This window comes from Carcharhinus amblyrhynchos, chromosome 17 (assembly GCF_965287045.1).
Source record: "Carcharhinus amblyrhynchos chromosome 17, sCarAmb.v2.hapA, whole genome shotgun sequence".
In the NCBI taxonomy this organism is placed as follows: Eukaryota; Metazoa; Chordata; class Chondrichthyes; order Carcharhiniformes; family Carcharhinidae; genus Carcharhinus; species Carcharhinus amblyrhynchos.
In genome coordinates this window covers 17,554,709-17,572,327 of record NC_137340.1, presented here as the reverse complement: position 1 = coordinate 17,572,327, position 17,619 = coordinate 17,554,709, and the positions used below count along the sequence as shown (strand labels likewise).

Sequence of the window (17,619 nt, the reverse complement as noted above, 5' to 3'; positions counted from 1 at the left end):
GATCCACATCAAAAAGCTGTTCAACCACGAGTCACGTTAGTCAAAACTATTCCAAACTTCCCTCTCTTTTGGAGGATAAGATGATTGACAATCAGAGACAGCAAGTGCTAACTGGATGAGAATAGTCACACCTACGTGGCCTAACCTCTTGTGGGTGAAAGTTTATTGGGTCATGCTTTGCTAAAGCAGAGACTAGGGATGAGGCAGAAACAAGATGCTTTTATCCTCATTCTTAACTATCCTTCTAACATCCCAATTTCCTCTTCATTCTATACCGGCTTCTAATTTACAAACTGTAAATGATGCCAGTACCTGTATGTATCTCTTTGCCTTTCCCCATTTTTCCACACTACCACCTGTGCCTTTTTCCTTTCAGTTACTGAGGAGGTGCAACCTGGCCAGGCAATGAAGGAAACCAAGAACAAGGCAACATTGGAAAAAACAGCACTGTCATTTCGCACACTTAGCCACAACTCAGACACTGACTTATTTTCTCTGCACCAAGGTGGAACCTGCATGTGGTGAGACACCACAAGTGAATTGCAGCCAGGTCATTGGGAAAGGATTGAGCAAGTGCCAGCTTGCCTGTGAGGGAGGACTCAGATGGGGCAGCCTACAGAAAAACACGATGCAATAAGCCTCCTAGAAAATCTACAGTCAGTGTTCAGAAGTTTGGAGAAATCTCGCACCCAACATGACACAATTTTATGCAGACGTTGGAACCCAAATTTTCCAACGTAGACATGGTACCCAACTCAGTCCACAGTCTTATCAATCAATCCATGATACAGCCTCTGGCTGATGTTGCAGCTTCCATTAACCACCAACATCAGAGTGCTGCAGTAGAAATTCAGCCTGCTGTCATTCAGGCTCAGCATGCTGTCATTATAGCTGGGGGTTGCAGTGCTCTCAGAGGCTTCCAGGATGTCACAGCAATCCTGCATTAATGCAGTCATTGAACAATGATAATGAAGCAGTCCATGCCAGTATGCAACAAGACAACATCCACATTGGGCTGATAAGCAGCAGGTAACATTTTTGTGGCACAAGAAGTCCAGGTGATGACCATCTCCAAACAAGAGAGAATATGACCGCATCCCCTTGACATTCAATGGTTAATCATCACTGAATTCCCCACCGTCAACATCCAGTGGGTCATTGTTGTCCAGAAAATGAATTGGGCCAACCAAATAAATACCGTGGCTCGAAGAGTAGGTTTGTTTGTTATCCCCACACACACATACACATTTTATCCCCTTTGGGGAAGAGTGAGGAGGTGTTGGAAAGATTAGCAGGCTGATTATCAACCTGTTGGACTGAGTCATGAATGTTCCTTCATGACTAGCATCTCCTGGAGTAAGGCTTGAACCCAGAGCTCTGGTTCTGAGGCAGGATCATTTCTGAACCACAAGCTTCCTGCAAGTGCAGGTCAGAGTCTGGAAATTCTAAGATAAGTGATTCATCTCTTTGACTTTCTACCTTTGACAAAGACAATTAGACACGGGAGTGATGGAAAACTTCCATTCACCTGAATAAGCAATATTCCAACAACGTTCAAGAAGCTCAACATTATCCAGAACCAAGCAGTCCACTTGATTGACACCTCCTCCACCACCGTTACACTATGGCTGTAGTGTGTACCACCTTCCCTAACTACTACCCAGAAGCATAAAAGAAGAAGCAGAAACATGGGAATACAACTGTTACTTACAAGTACCGCTCCATATTGCTCTTCATTCAGCATCATGGAGTCAAATTCCTGGAATTTCTACCTGTACAGCAGTTTTGGGAGTACTTGTATCTCGTGCAATGCAGCAGTACAAGAAGGCAGCTCTCAAGGATAGTTAGGGATGGTGAATAAGGGTAGGCATATGCTGGCAAGGCCCATATCCCAAGTCTTTTTTTTTCATTCAATCTGTCCTCTAGAATACTAGAGACATTGTGGTGCCACCTGAGCAGAACGTCTCTGTTACATGGCAACACTTCTCTTTCCGTACTTTGCATTCCGTCAGTGCCCTTGTAATTGTCTCTCAGCCAGCCCAGACTTCTGATGTCTATGCTGAAATGGTGTAGTTTACAGATGGGCTACGTACAGACCTGGTCAAGGGCATCCTCTAAGAGCATCTCCAGTCTCCTCAACTGAAAGGTAGCAGCCTTTCGCCAGTCATGGTATGAGTGGTACATAGGATAGATCAGGCAAAGGCATTTTCATTGAATCATAGAATCCCTACAGTGCAGAAGGAGATCATTCAAGTCATCGAGTCTGCACTGACAACAGTCCCACCCAAGCCCTATTCCTGCAACCTCATGCATTTGCTCTGCTAATTCCCATGAGACTGGGCCAATTTAGCACAGCCAATCAACTTAACCTGCACATCCACATAGACAGTGATCTGAGGCCAGAATTGAATCCGGGACCATGATACTGATGCAGCAGTGCTAACTACTGTGCCACCATGCTGCCCCTTTGAAGATAGGCATCTTGGAGAACATACAAGGGAGTGATTTGTTGACTTTTGCATGTGATATTGGCACAATTTTATTTATTTTCATTTGGAATGTTTATTTGTGGTGACTTATTTTTGCACTCTGCCAAAATGGCTATTGTGATGGTCAGTAACAGAGGAATGGTGTTGCAGTTATTGGAATTGTAACCGATGAGGTCTTCAGATGCAGACAGGGCAGAAAGGGGCTATCTATATTTGCTACCTCTTAATCATATTCCTTGCTCCTCAGCAATGACGCTGACTTGCCATGATGGTGAGGCTGTGCAGCCGGCAGCAAATCATCACAGACCTTGATGCTGGTGTTGCCGAATGGTGCAGAGCTCCTCCAGAACAGGCTGACCAGTGAAAGGGCTGCTTCAGCATGCCATTGGTCTGCTGGATATCATTCTAAGTGGCAATATGGCTTTCATTGTGTTTGCATGATGTGAGCGTGTACATGGCCTCATTGTTTGTGGATAGTCATCATCATCCAATAGCCACCATGCACAGTGGATATCACAGAATGAAAACTTCATGATTGTTACCAGATATCAGGTATTAATCTGCATTATTTGCTGCCTCAGGTCATACTCCAGCCAGTTGCTGAGCTGTGGAACCTCTTCAGTTCTGGTATAGGGTACAGTTAACATATGGTATCTGCAAAGCAGTAAGCATGCAGACACCGACACCCTGCACTAAGGGGAAGCTGCAATCATAATAATGCCGTGTACTCAATTCACCTGTTCATCTTGAGGATAAGATAGTGGAATGGAGGTAATCTCTACAGAACCTCAGCGACCTTGCTTATGCAACAATGGATGCAAACCTCAGACTCAATATTCATCACTACAGTCACGTTCATAGACACAGGCAGTGCGGCCCTTGCCCTGCTCTGAGGTTGTAGTTGTGGCTGCTGAGGTGACAGACTTTAATGAGTATGTCCTTACTGAAATGCCACCATCTTGTGCACCATTTCTCACTGAGGCTTGGGTAAGTGAATTGTTCTCTAATCTGCCTGCCTCTTGTGGATATTCACTGCACGCACCTTAACAATATGGCACCAGCGTGATGCACCTCGTATTCTTTGTGAGTACCATTTTGGAGTCCCAAGTTCACTTATAGTACCCAAACATAATTTCTCATTTAATGTTATATAACAAGGTGGAAATTCCCTGTTAGAGTGGTTCTGTTTAAAATTAGAATTCTTGCTATTTGAAGTGGTAGTGTGCATAGTATTTGGAATGTATTGCAACCAACTAGTGTCGCATCCAACAAATGCTTATTCTACACTAATCAGATTTTGAACCAATCAGTTGCTTTACGGTGAGAACTTGTGTACGCTTTTCCTCCCCAGAGTACTACTAATCTTCAGGATCATAAAATTCAAATCACACTTTTGCTATGAGTTTAATAATCCATTTCAGTAACAGTCGAATGCACAGTGCTTTTGAATAAGTATTGCTAATTATGAAGCATTTCATTTTATTGAGTTTAACTCCATATCATTGATGCTGTTATTTTAGTTCATATTTCATTGTTTTGTTTTTCCACGTTTCTGATTTTACATTCAATTTCTTAATGTAGAGAATGAGTGAGCCACCAAAGGAACAGTCACTTACTGAAGGTAGGACCATTTTAAATAGATATTTAAAATTTGAGCTAGTGTTGTGTATGGTAAGCCCAAAGCTACTTCAGGCTTCTACTGCATCTATTTGCCTGAATTATTCCTTGTTAGAGATGTAATCTACCTTGACAATAGCCTGTTCTGTAAAACAGAGACAGGTTAAAGTTATTCTAGAAGGCAGTATTCTAGAGGTCATCGCAGACCCATAGAGGGTTACAGCACAAAGAAATCACTGTGCCAGCTATTGCTAGGATAATCAAAAGCTAATGCCAACTCCTAATTCTTTCCCTATTATCCTGTATCATTCTCTGCCATATTTACTCATTATGGCAAAGCATTTCATACTTTAACATGTCTCTGTGCGAATGTATACCCCCTATCCTCTCTCCTCAGTTTCCTACTCCCATTCAATTTGCCAGCCGGAAGAGAGAATCTTTCAACCTATAAAACCCCTTCATGATGTTGAAATTTCCATTTCCTCTTGACCTTCTCTGTTTTGGTGGAAACAATCACATTAACTGAAGTCTCTTCACATAGCAATGATTTCTCATCCTAATTATGCCCTGTGGCTTTAACGTGCTTTCAATGGTGGGGGGTGATAACTGCTCACGGTTCTCAATGCGTGGTTCTAGCACTCCCATTACTCCTATCTTCTCTATGCCCCCACTGATAAAACCCAAATATTACACTGGGCCGTAACTTCCACCCAGCAGCATCCTGACCCACTGGAATTACAAGAGTGTAAATTGCACTTACTCTGGAAAATTTTGTTGAAACCCCAGCTGGCTGAAGCCGTTTGGGGCCTGCAGCAGAAGAGTCTCTGAAGACACAACATGATGCAAACTACAATGAACTCAAAGCCCATGCCCCCTTTTTATTACACTGGAATTCAGGTTAGTTTAAAACCTGACAGGCCAGGGAGGAGGTAAATGCCCAAGTAAATGCATAGGATTTGGGTGTGAAGGCCCCTCTAGTGAGAGAAGCAATCCTAGCTCAGAAGTAAATGTTGAGCTCTTGAACTACTACCAGTTGAAATCACATTTTAATGAGGATGTGAAAGTATTTTTGTCTCATTTAAAAAGCTTGCAAAGCAATTGAAGTGGCCTGTGGAGATTTAGTTCCTTCTATTGCAAAGCAGTTTAACAAGAAAATCCCATGAGATTTATTTCCTATAGTCCAACAAGAGTTCATCAAACTATGAGGTGACAAAAAGGTTGACCTTTGTACGTAGCTGGTCCTGGAGGCCTAGTGCCAAAAATTCCAAACTTTTCAAGAACACTCCGAGCAAACTTGCATCATGTTTTGAAAGGGTTGGGCAACTTGCTTTCAGCCAATAGTTACGGGTGCTTCAGATAGATCCTACTTATGAGAACCTCAAGAATATGATTCTCCTGGAGGAGTTCAAAAACTTACTTCCCCATTCCGAAAGGATCTCTCTTGAAAAAGAGAGTCTCCAAAGCAGCCATCATAACAGACAACAATGATTTAGACACATGGGCTCCTAACTCGAGTAAGCTGGAAGCTGATTATTCTTACAGACTATAGAGAGGTAGATGAGTGGAAAATCATGTCTCACGAATTTGATTGAGTTTTTTGAAGGAGTAACCAAGAAGGCAGATGAGGGCAGTGCACTTGTCTACATGGACTTTAGCAAGGCCTTTGACAAGTTACCGCATGGTAGGTTATTGCAAAAGGTTAATTCTCTCAGAATCCAGGATGAGGTAGCCAATTGGATACAAAATTGGTTGATGACAGAAGATAGAGGTTGGTTGTAGAGGGTTGTTTTTCAAACTGAAGGCCTGTGACCAGTGGTGTGCCTCGGGGATCGGTGCTAGGTCCACTGTTATTTGTCATTTATATTAATGATTTAGATGAAAATTTAGGAGGCATGATTAGTAAGTTTGCAGATGACACCAAGATTGGTGGCATAGTAAACAGTGAAGAAGGTTATCTAGGATTGCAACAGGATCTTGATCAATTGGGCCAGTGGGCTAATGAATGGCAGATGGAGTTAAATTTAGATAAATGCGAGGTGATGCATTTTGGTAGATCAAACCATGATAGGACTTACTCAGTTAATGGTAGGGTGTTGGGGAGAGTTATAGAAGAGCTATCTAGGGGTACAAGTTCATAGCTTCTTGAGAGTGGAGTCACAGGTGGGCAGGGTAGCGAAGAAGGTATTTGGCATGCTTGATTTCATTGGTCAGGACACTGAATAAAGGAGTTGGGACATCTCCTGTACAAGATATTGGTAAGGCCGCACTTGGAATACTGTGTACAATTCTGGTCACCCTATTATAGAAAGGATATTATTAAACCAGAAAGAGTGAAGAAAAGATTTGCTAGGATGCTATTGGGACTTGATGGAGTGATTTATAAGGAGAAGCTGAATAGGCTGGGACATTTTCCCTGGAGTGTAGGAGGCCTAAGAGTGATCTTACAGAGGTCTATAAAATAACAAGGGGAATAGATAAGGTAGATAGTCAACTAGTCAACATCTTTTCCCAAGGTAGAGGAGTCTAAAACTAGGAGGCATAGGTTTAAGAGATCCTTCAGAATGATCTGAATAGTTTGGATGAGTAGGCAAATCAATGGCAGATGCAGTATAATTTGGATAAATGTGAGGTTATTCACTTTGGAAGCAAAAACAAGAAGGCAGATTACTACCTGAATGGCTGTAAATTAGGAGGGGAGTGTGCAGCGGGACCTGGGTGTCCTTGTGCACCAGTCACTAAAGGTAAGCATGCAGGTGCAGCAGGCGGTAAAGAAGGCAAATAGCATCTTGGTCTTCATTGCGAGAGGTTTTGAGTACAGGGGCAGGAATGTGATATTGCAATTATAAGGGCCTTGCTGAGGCTACACCTAGAGTATTATGTGTGGTTTTCTGAGGATGGATGTTTTTGCTCTTGAGGGAGTGCAGTGAAATTCCGGGGATGGCGGGACTGATGTATGAGGAGAGATTGACTAGGTTAGGCTTGTTTTTGCTTGAGTCCAGACGAATGAGGGGGCATTTAATAGAGACTTATAAAATCCTAACAGCATTAGACAGGGTCGATGCAGGGAGGATATTCCCGATGTGGGGGAGTCTAGAACTAGAGGTCACAGTCTGAGGATTTAGGGTAGATCATTTAGGATGGAGGTGAGGAGACATTTCTTTACCCAAAGAGTGGTGAGCCTATGGAATTCATTATCACAAGAAATAGTCAATATCAAAACATTTAATGTATTCAAGAGGCAGCTGGATATAGCACTTGGTGCGAATGGGATCAAAGGTTATGGGAAAAGACTGGATTAAGCTACTGAGTTGGATGATCAGCCATGATCGTAATGGATGGTGGAGCAGGCTTGAAGGGCCAAATGGCCGCCTCCTGCTCCTATGTTCTAAGTTTCTAAGGTGAGAATGAGAGATATAAAAGGGTCCAGAGAGGCAATTTTTTCACATAGAGGGTGGTGAGTGTCTGGAATGAGCTGCCAGAGGTAGTAGTAGAGGTGGGTTCAATTTTGTCTTTTAAAAAGCATTTAGACAGTTACATGGGCGAGAGGGATATGGATGAAATGAGGGTAATTGGGACTAGCTTAATGGTAAAAACTGGGCAGTATGGGCAGGTTGGGGCCGAAGGGCCTGTTTCCTATGACTCTATGACAGAGAAAACTCTAGAGAAAGGTGGGGGTGGGGTGGTTAATGAAGGAAATCAGATCAACTCAAGCCCACGCTACAGTCTGCAAACTAAGACAAATCTTTTGTCTGCGTTGTTAAATCACCTCGACCAGGGAAAGAAGCAGAACCACCACAAGCCAACAAGTCACCAACATCCATAATCTGTATAGCCAGACTCAATTTGCTTAATCTTTCCTTCCCCACACTGTAATCTATTTGTGTGCATGTATGTGTGTGTAAATGTGTGTGCATGTGTGAGCTGAAGTGTACTTAATTTTATTATTTAAGTACAATAAAAACTATCCTCCTTATTAAAAGTCAAGAAAACCAGTCTGATTGCATCTTTTGTGCTCACAGGATGTAACCAGTTAAATGCTCACTGAATTGACAATGTATTCTTTATTTTAAAAATCTGTGCAGTCAGCATGGAGTAGGAAAAGAGGGGAATCATTCAAACCCTCCTGACCTGATCTTACTGTCTCTGCTGATTATGCTTCATAATCTTGTCTCCACAACACCACATCTCACCCTATAATTCTGTTATGGACTTTTTTTTTAAGGAAACCACTGGCACTTGAGCAATTCTGTATTGACACCCCTGAGATCTCCCTGTTCATCTACACCCTTCATTGTCCATCCATTGTGCATTTTTAAGCTCCTCTTTCCAAAATGTATTACCTCAAACGCCTCCACACTGCCTTAATAACCTCTTCATAATGTTACAGACCTCCGCCAATTCTTTTAATTTTTCTATGGCCAGGATTTGACAGTTGCACCATTTGTCTTTCCCCCCGGCAGATGCAGCAGGCCATTTACACTGCCGTTTACTTTGAACAAAGTACAGAGAAAATTACAGCACAGGAACAGGCCTTTTGGCCCTCCAAGCCTACTCTGACCATGCTGTCCGACTTAACTAAAACCCCCCTACCCTTCTGGGGGCCATATCCTTCTATTCCCATCCTTTTCATGTACTTGTCAAGACACCCCTTAAAAGTCACTACAGTATCCGCTTCCACTACCTCCCCCGGCAACAAGTTCCAGACACCCACCACCCTCTGTGTAAAAAATCTGCCTCATACATCTCTTTTAAACATTGCCGCTCACACCTTAAACCTGTGTGCCCTGGTAATTGACTCTTCCATCTGGGAAAAAGCTTCTACTATCCAATCTTTTCATACCCCTCATAATCTTGTAGACTTCCATCAAAACACCCCTCAACCTCTGTCGTTCCAGTGAAAACAAATGTACCCTCTCCAAAGCCTCCACATCCTCCTGGTAGTGTGGCAACCCGAATTGAACACTATATTCCAGGTGCAGCTTCACAAGTCACATTGGCAACATGACTTGCCAATTTTTAAATTCAGTGCCCTGGCCAATGAAGGCAAGCATGCCATAAGCCTTCTTGACTAACTTCTCCACCTGCATTGCCACTTTCAGTGATCTGTGTACCTGTACGCCCAGATCCCTTTGCCTATCAATACTCTTAAGGTTTCTGTCATTTACTGTATATTTCCTAACTGTATTAGACCTTCCAAAATGCATTACCTCACATTTGTCCGGATTAAACTCCATCTGTCATCTCTCTGCCCAAGTCTCTAACTGATTTATATCCTGCTATATCCTCTGATGGTCCTCATCGCTATCCGCAAATCCACCAGCCTTTGTGTCGTCTGCAAACTTACTAATCAAATCAGTTACATTTTCCTCCAAATCATTTCTATATATTACAAACAGCAAAGGTGCCAGCACTGATCCCTGAGGACCACTTGTCACAGCCCTCGATTCAGAAATGTGCACCCTTCCACTGTTACCCAGTCTTCTTTGACCGAGCCAGTTTTGTATCCACCTTGCCAGCTTACCTTTGATCCCATGCGACTTCACCTTCTGCGCCATGAGGGACTTGTCAAAGACCTTACTGAAGTCCATGTAGGCAACATCCACTGCCCTACCCTCATCAATCATCTTCGTCATTTCCTCGAAATCAAGTTCGTGAGACATGACCTCCCCTTCAGAAAACCATGTTGCCTCTCACCAATATGTCCACCTATTTCCAAGTGGGAATAAATCCTGTCTCGAAGAATCCTCTCCAGTTATTTCCCTACTACTGATGTAAGGCTCACCAGCCTGTAATTACCTGGATTATTCTTACTACCCTTCTTAAACAAAGGAACAACATTGGCTATTCTCCAATCCTCTGGGACCTCCCTTGTAGTCAGTGAGAATACAAAGGTTTCTCTCAAAGCCCTAGCAATTTCCTCCCTTGCCTCTCTCAGTATTCTGGGGTATATCCCATCAGGCCCTGGGGACTTGTCTACCTTAATGTTTCTCAAGAACCCCAATACCACCACCTGTTTGATCTCAACATGACTCAAACTATCTGCACAACCTTTCCCAGATTCATTATCCACCAAGTCCTTCTCTTTGGTGAATATTGATGCAAAGTATTCAAAGAAAAAAAATTACAGCACCTTCGGCCCTCCAAGCCTGCACTGACCATGCTGCCCAACCGAACTAAAACCCTCTACCCTTCCGGGGACCATATCTCTCTATTCCCATCCTATTAGTGTATTTGTCGAGATGCCTCTTAAAAGTCACCACTGTATCCGCCTTTACAACCGCCCCCGGCAACAAGTTCCAGGCACCCACTCATTTAATACCTCACCTATTTCCTCTGGCTGTATGCATAGATTCCCTCCCTTGTCCTTGAGTGGTCCAACCCTCTCTGTGGCTACCCTCTTGCTCTTTATATATGTATAAAAAGCCTTAGGATTTTCCTTAATCCTGCTGACCAATGCTTTTTCATGACCTCTTTTAGCTCTCCTTGCTTAAGTTTCTTTCTATTTTCCTTGTATTCCACTCTTGCTTCATGTGTTCTCAGCCTCCTAGCTTTGACAAATGCTTCTTTTTCCTCTTTGACTAGGCTCACAATACCTCTCGTTAACCAAGTTTCCCAAAACTTGCCATACTTATCCTTCATCCTTACAGGAACGTGCTGGTCCTGAATCCCTATCAACTTGCACTTGAAAGCCTCCCATATGCCAGATGTTGATTTGCCCTCAAACATCTGCCCCCAATCTACATTCTCAGTTCCTGCCTAATATTGTTGTTATTAGCCTTCCCTCAAGGTGGATATGGTGGGACCATAATAACATGCCTGGAGGCCATAGATCCCTGGCCCATGATCCAAGTAAATAGTCAGAACAGCTAGAATCACAGAATCTCTACAGTACAGAAGTAAGCCATTTGGCCCATCGAGTCTGCACTGACCACAATCCCACCCAGTCCCTATCCCCATAACCTCACATATTTGCCCTGCTAGCCTCCCTGACATTAAACGGCAATTTAGCATGGCCAATCCACCTAATCTGCACATCTTTGGACTGTGGGAGGAAACTGGAGCACCCGGAGGAAATCCACACAGCCAACAGTGACCTGAGGTCGGAATTGAACCCAAGTCCTCGGCTCTGTGAGGCAGCAGCGCCAACCACTGTGCCACCCTTATGGCTATAGTGTTTTTATCCTTTGTAACATACTGATGAATCTTCCAGTGCACTCTTTACACCTTTATCCCCTCTATAAGAGGGAAGAGTAGTCTATGGCCTAACCATTACACTGTACAAGGTTTATTGTTACTTCTATGCTCTTGGACTCGATTTTCTGGCCATTTTAGATGTTTTTAACCCAACTGCATTTTCAGAAATTGCCCATTTGAACTCCTAAATTCCTCCACCAAGGTATTTTCTAAGTAAGCTGAACAGTTTAATATCCCCCGATAAATATCAACAGAAAAGGCTCTCATTCTAAGTACATTAAGTATTCATATAATTGAATTACTCAGTAATGTTCAGGTCAATGCCTCACCTGAAGGTACAGTTGAAGATGAGTTGCAGTGGGCTAATGCAGTTTTAGCACATTGCGTGTTGGGCACTGTATATAGTTTGTGGCTTTCCATTTTTTTCCCCTCCAATTAGCTTAATGTTAATGACCGATGTCCCATTTGTGTTGCTTTGATGGTAATTGCATTGTTTTTGTCCAATCTTCAAAATCTTTACCCTCTGTTTTTATAATATTGATACTGTTACATCCTTAACCTGACTCTCTCTCTCATTTATTCAGACTGCAGTAACATTTATAAATGTTTTCTTCAGGTGAAAAGCCCAGAATTCCTAATAGACCTCGTCTCTCAAACACATCAGCTGAAGCTTCTGGTCTGCCAACTCCACGCCCTGGTTCCAAGTATTATTCTTAATGATTCATTATTTTTCTAAGGTCTTTTTAAAAATGTTAGGCTAAAAAAAAATTGCATTTATTAAACTCTTGACAGCAATTGAAAGAAAATTAATACACATTAACACTGAGTTTCTGTTCCCAGACCAACCACTTTGAGATTGCCAATTGCAAATCAATCAAGTAAGTTATCAAATATACACACATTCTGACATACCTGTTTTAGACTGGGTTAAGTTTCTCATTTTCTTATTTTAAAAAAGTTGCTTACTACTCTTAATAGCAGAAAAATAGAGTGATTAACTAGAAACTAAAACATCCTACAATTGGTGTGATTGTGATATAAATGGAAGCAGCAGACTGATAGTATTATGGGCTGGATTTTTCATTAGCATAATGTGGAATATCTAAACTTTTTCTGAACTGGCAACTTAAAGGGAGCCTTAATTCACCTATCTTTCTCATCCTTCTGAAACAATTATGGTTGTCTGTTATGCAATATAAACACCAAGTAATCATTTTGTATTCAGCATACCTGCGCCAATAAAATATATTTATTGTAGCAGTACAGCATATAGAAGTATGCAAAGTTAATTATGTCGCCCTTCTAATAAAATGGTTAGATACTTTAATCTTTGAAACCATAAGTAGTAATGTATGGACAATTGGTAACAGGATCAGAAAGTATATACCTTGGGGGGAGGGGCAAGGGCGAATTCTCCAGCCCTGCTTGCCACTATTGGGAATCCCCATGTCCCGTTGAATAGGGCATCAGGACTAAAATGGGATTCCAGATGAGCAGCAAACCCATCATCATTCATCCAGCCCACCCCAACCCACCAGCACCGATCAGGTTTCTGGTGGGTCCGGATGGGAACCCATTAAGTAGGCCAAAATTGTTCATTGTAATCTCATTAGCAGGCTGGAAACCTGATTCAGCGGCCTCCCACAGTGCACCCACCTCCCCAGCGGGAAATGCACCGGGCAGCCTTTAGTGATGGTCCTGACTTTCGTGGACCTTGCGCAGTGGACTCCAAGAGGGGGGTGCAGGTTAAGGAGGTAACTGCAGTGCCCATGTGCCCCTCTGCCACTGTCAGGCTGTAGAGGGAGGGTCCCCCAAGGGACATGTGAATTGGGGAGGCTCAGACTGGGGGCATGGGCACCAGGGTGGCATAGTAGCATAGCACTGCAGCCTCACAGCGCCAGCGATCCAGTTCAATTCCTGGGCTTGGGTCACTGCCTGTGCAGAGTCTGCAATTCTCCCTGTGTCTGTGTGGGTTTCCTTCAGGTGTTCTGGTTTCCTCCCACAGTCCAAAAAAGATGTACTGGTTAGGTGCATTGTCTATAATAAATTCTCCCTCGGTGTAACCGAACAAGCAACTAGGCAATTTTCACAGTAACTTCATTGCAGTGTTAATGTAGGCCTACTTGTGACTAATAAATAGATAAACTTCCCCAGGGATGGAAGTCATGTGGCTCAGGACAGCCCTGAGAAATCGGAAGATCATTATTTACATGGTGATTTCAGGCAGCTCTCTGAGGAAAATCTTTATTCTACTCTGTGTACTGTGAGAACTTTGAAGTGGCCTGCTTGGTTGAATCCCCAGGCCTCCTGGACTCCTGAAAGCTCCCAAATCACAGCAACACTGCATTTTGCAGAAGGGATTTCTCTTCCTCTATCTAAGAAGTTGCAGGTGTGGGAAGACTCCTTTTGAAGTCCACGGACTCACAAGAGAAGTCATTTTAACTGGAGGGGGATACCCTTCCCCACAGCCGCTCACTCAGACCCCTTCATGTAACACTGCAAAGTCTCTGAGCCTCCTTAGAAAGAGCAAATCCATTGCCAGCCTTTGATGTCTTTTGAAATCCATTGCCAGTCTTTGAAGACCGCTATTCTTATTCAATTGCACAGTCCATTACCTTGAACTAGCCTTTGATTGGCAGATTAATGTGTTTTCCATAATATGCTCAAGGTTTGTTTATTGCTCTTTGCTCACTCTTGAATGCATCTTAAGTAGCTCCTCATTGTTCCTAACTGCAATGTTGGTGAACGTCATAGTTCTGTTTGAAAGTTGCAGGCAATCTCAAAGCAGCCAAGTTTTTTTACTTCCTTTTTTCTATCAACATGCCAATGGAAAACACTCTGGGTTTCCCACTGGTGTGGCCTTTAGAGCTGATCTGGGTGAATAGCAGTTTGTATCTTTAAAGTTTTTTTTAAAAGAAATTAGATCTCTGGTATTTCTTCTGACAGAGTAGGGTCAGCTAAAAAAAAGTTTGGAGTGCAGCTACAGAATGGAGATGCGTAAACACAAAACCCCAAAGTGCCAGAAAGTATTTGGACTTGGTCAGTATTGAGGCGAGTTAATAAATTTTACCCCTGCACCAAATCTCCAGTCTGCTGCTTGATTACCTGCAGATCCTCCAGTCAGCAGGGCTTCAAGGGGGACAAGCAATTGTAATAGCTGCCAATGGATTGGTGTATCCAATGTACAGATTTCATGGAAAACGCAAACAAGAGATTGGGAATTTATCCTTCTTTCTCATTAAATAAGAGCACAAACCCAGTTTAGCATCATGGAAACGTACCAGGAAAGCCTCAGTACATGAGAGGCAAGATGTAAGCTGCTTCTGCCCTTTTGTCCTTGCCTTGCATCTTAGAAAGGCCTATTCTAATATTCATTGTGTAAAATGATCACTTAACTCATTATTTCCTAACCATGGTTCTTTTAGATCTTCCGGAAATCCCAAGCAGACCTAATGGGACTTTGGGACGACCGAGTGTTCCTGCACGTTCTCCCAGCCCTAATCCAAGTTCGGAACAGGTATAACCTCAGTAATCCAATGCATGTTATCAATGTCATCGGAATTTAAAGAAATAGTTCTCAATTCTGTTAAAATTTGGACCATTTCTGTCTCTGTTGCATCTTTTACAATTTCAATATTTATTTTTTCATACCTAATCTTAGATATTTTGCTACTCCATATGCAATGATTTTACATTACCATTCCAGCATACCACAAAGAAATTGCCTGCTGTTACAACACTTAACCATCAGTTGTTGAAATGTTTTCCACATATCAATTTTTTCACCACAAATTCCCATCCACCTACTGATTCATTCACACCAGCTGAGCCAAATGTTAATGTCAGCATTCTTGATCCAGAGCCAGGTTTCAGATCCCATATCCTACCTAGTATGCTCCAGCTTCCAGGTCCACTGAGTGTGCGTGCATGTTGGACTGAAAACTCAGGCCTTAATTTTTAAAATCTTTCAGATCACTTCTGAACTTTCTCTTTTCTAATTAAAAGAGCCCTACTTTGCTTAATATCTCAACGTACATAAAACTCCTTAGTACATACTCAATGAGATTCATGTTTTTTTCAGGGGATGCAGGCATCACTGGCTAAGGCAGCATTTATTGCCCATCCCTAATTACCCTTTAGGTAGCAAGTAGTGAGCTACCTTCTTGAACCACTGCAGCCCCTAGATGCTGCACATACACCCACAGGGCTGTTAAGAATGGAATTCCAGGATTTTGATCCTACAACAGTGAAGGAATGACAATTGCATTCATGTGTATATATTTCCTCTACTTTTTTTTTATGTCCATTGCCTGAATTCTCTGTTTGAACTCCTTATGGCATCCCTTCTTACCTCATTCTACCTTTTCTGCAACTTCTCCCAGTTCTGAGCACAGTCTGCGTACCTTTGACTCTGGACCTTGTTTATGTATCCCTTCATTCACCTGATCAGTGATAAAGTCTTCAGCCACCTGAATCTTCGACTCTTGCATTATTTAACTAAAGTTCTCTCTCTACCCTTTTAATGATCATATCACAACTTGTCTCTTCACCAAGTCTTTTCCCACTATTCTTAATCTCTCTCTGTCTCTGCTGGGCAACCTTCATCTATTTTCCCATGTACTTATTTTGTTAATAAGACCCAAGATGTTTCATACTAGTACTATATAAATGTTATACTCACACACTTCCCATTTTATTATAGATTTCGCTGTTCAAGAGCAAAAGGTTATAAAAGTGCAGTGAACATTAGAACCATTTCATATTTAATATTTTATTACCTGCAGGATCCCAGTGTTAATGGGAAAGCATGGTTTGCAAATCATTGTGACCGAAAAACTGCAGAAGAAGCTTTAAACAAATTTAATAAGGTGAGTCAATTTCTATCAGTTAGTTTTACAGAATTTCAATCGTGATAAAGCTAAATATATATATTTTTTAATATGTGGCAAAACAGGATGGATCCTTCCTCATAAGAAAAAGTTCAGGGCAGGATTCAAAGCAGCCATATACATTAGTTGTGTTCTATGGAAGAAGAGTCTACAATATTCCTGTACGCTATATTGAAATTACACAAGAGTATGCATTAGGCAAAGAGAAGAATGGTGAAGAGGTGAGTAATTTACTGTGCTTTCACTTTAAGTTCCAAAGATACTTTATATTTATTGTACTTTACGTATGGATAGCAGTAATTTGAAATATATGTCCCACTTACATTGTGTTCCATCCTTAGTCAAGAAACCATACAACACTAATCTTTGGAACCACAATTTACTGATGTGTCATATTAAGACAGTTTACTTATTGTGCTATGTTTTTGGACATCATTACTGTAAACAGTGGCCAAAGTAGAGTGCCAGACAATGGATTGAAATTCAGTCACCCATTCCAGGTTTTAATCTGATCAGTCTTTTATTCCAAACTATTTACATCCCTCCTTAAATCAGGTGATTGACACTGTACACAATACTCCAGATGCAGTCCCACTAGTGCCCTGTACAAATGAAGCACAACCTCCCTACACTTATACTCAACTCCCCTTAAAATAAATGATAATATTCCTTTACTTTTCTATTTACTTGCTGTGCATGAAGCCAGCCTTTTGTGATTCATGCACGAGGACACCGAGATGTCACTGCATCTCAGAGCCCTGCAATTGCTTACTGCCAAAATGGACAATTTCACCTTCCCCATAAATTTATACCTGCAGCTGGGAGACTGTTACAGAATAGGGGACAAAACATGCCTCTAGACTAAAACATTAGATTTTGATCAAAGGACATAGCGGATATTTAGTTTAGTGAGGAGCTGAAGGAAATCAGCATTAGTAGAGAAATAGTTCTGGGGAGATTGATGGGATTAAAGGTGGATAAATCTCCAGGTCCTGATAATCTCCATCTCAGAGTACTTCAGGAAGTGGCCCTGGAAATAGTAGACCCATTTGTGGTTATATTCCAAAATTGTTTGGACTCTTAACTGGTTCCTACAGACTGGAGGATAACTAATGTAAGTCCACGATTCAAAAAGGGAGGTAGAGATAAAACAAGGAACAATAGATCAGTGAGCCTGACGTCTGTACTGGGGAAGTTGCTGAAGTCTATAGTCAAGGATTTCATAACTTGGCATTTAGAAGGCAGTGGCATAATCAGACAAAGTCAGGATGGATTTACAAAACGGAAATCATGCTTGATGTATTGACTGGAATTCTTTGATGATGTAACTAATAAAGTTGACCAAGGACGGGGTTTATTTAGACTTTCAGAAGGCTTTTGACAAGGTCCCACGTAACAGACGAATATTGTTATAACTGACGTTAGAAAAT

At 42.0% G+C, this 17,619-nt stretch overlaps 1 protein-coding gene across 1 annotated transcript in view; it reads left to right on the top strand.

Annotated features, from left to right (window-relative positions):
- blnk (B cell linker) overlaps positions 1-17,619 on the top strand; it is a 202,671-nt gene that overhangs the window by 178,213 nt on the left and 6,839 nt on the right. The window contains exons 20-25 of the mRNA XM_080205586.1: positions 4,071-4,110; positions 11,917-12,004; positions 12,141-12,178; positions 14,726-14,817; positions 16,085-16,168; positions 16,255-16,410. Of these exons, the coding sequence (XP_080061712.1) occupies positions 4,071-4,110; positions 11,917-12,004; positions 12,141-12,178; positions 14,726-14,817; positions 16,085-16,168; positions 16,255-16,410 (498 nt within the window). The remainder of the gene's footprint in view (positions 1-4,070; positions 4,111-11,916; positions 12,005-12,140; positions 12,179-14,725; positions 14,818-16,084; positions 16,169-16,254; positions 16,411-17,619) is intronic.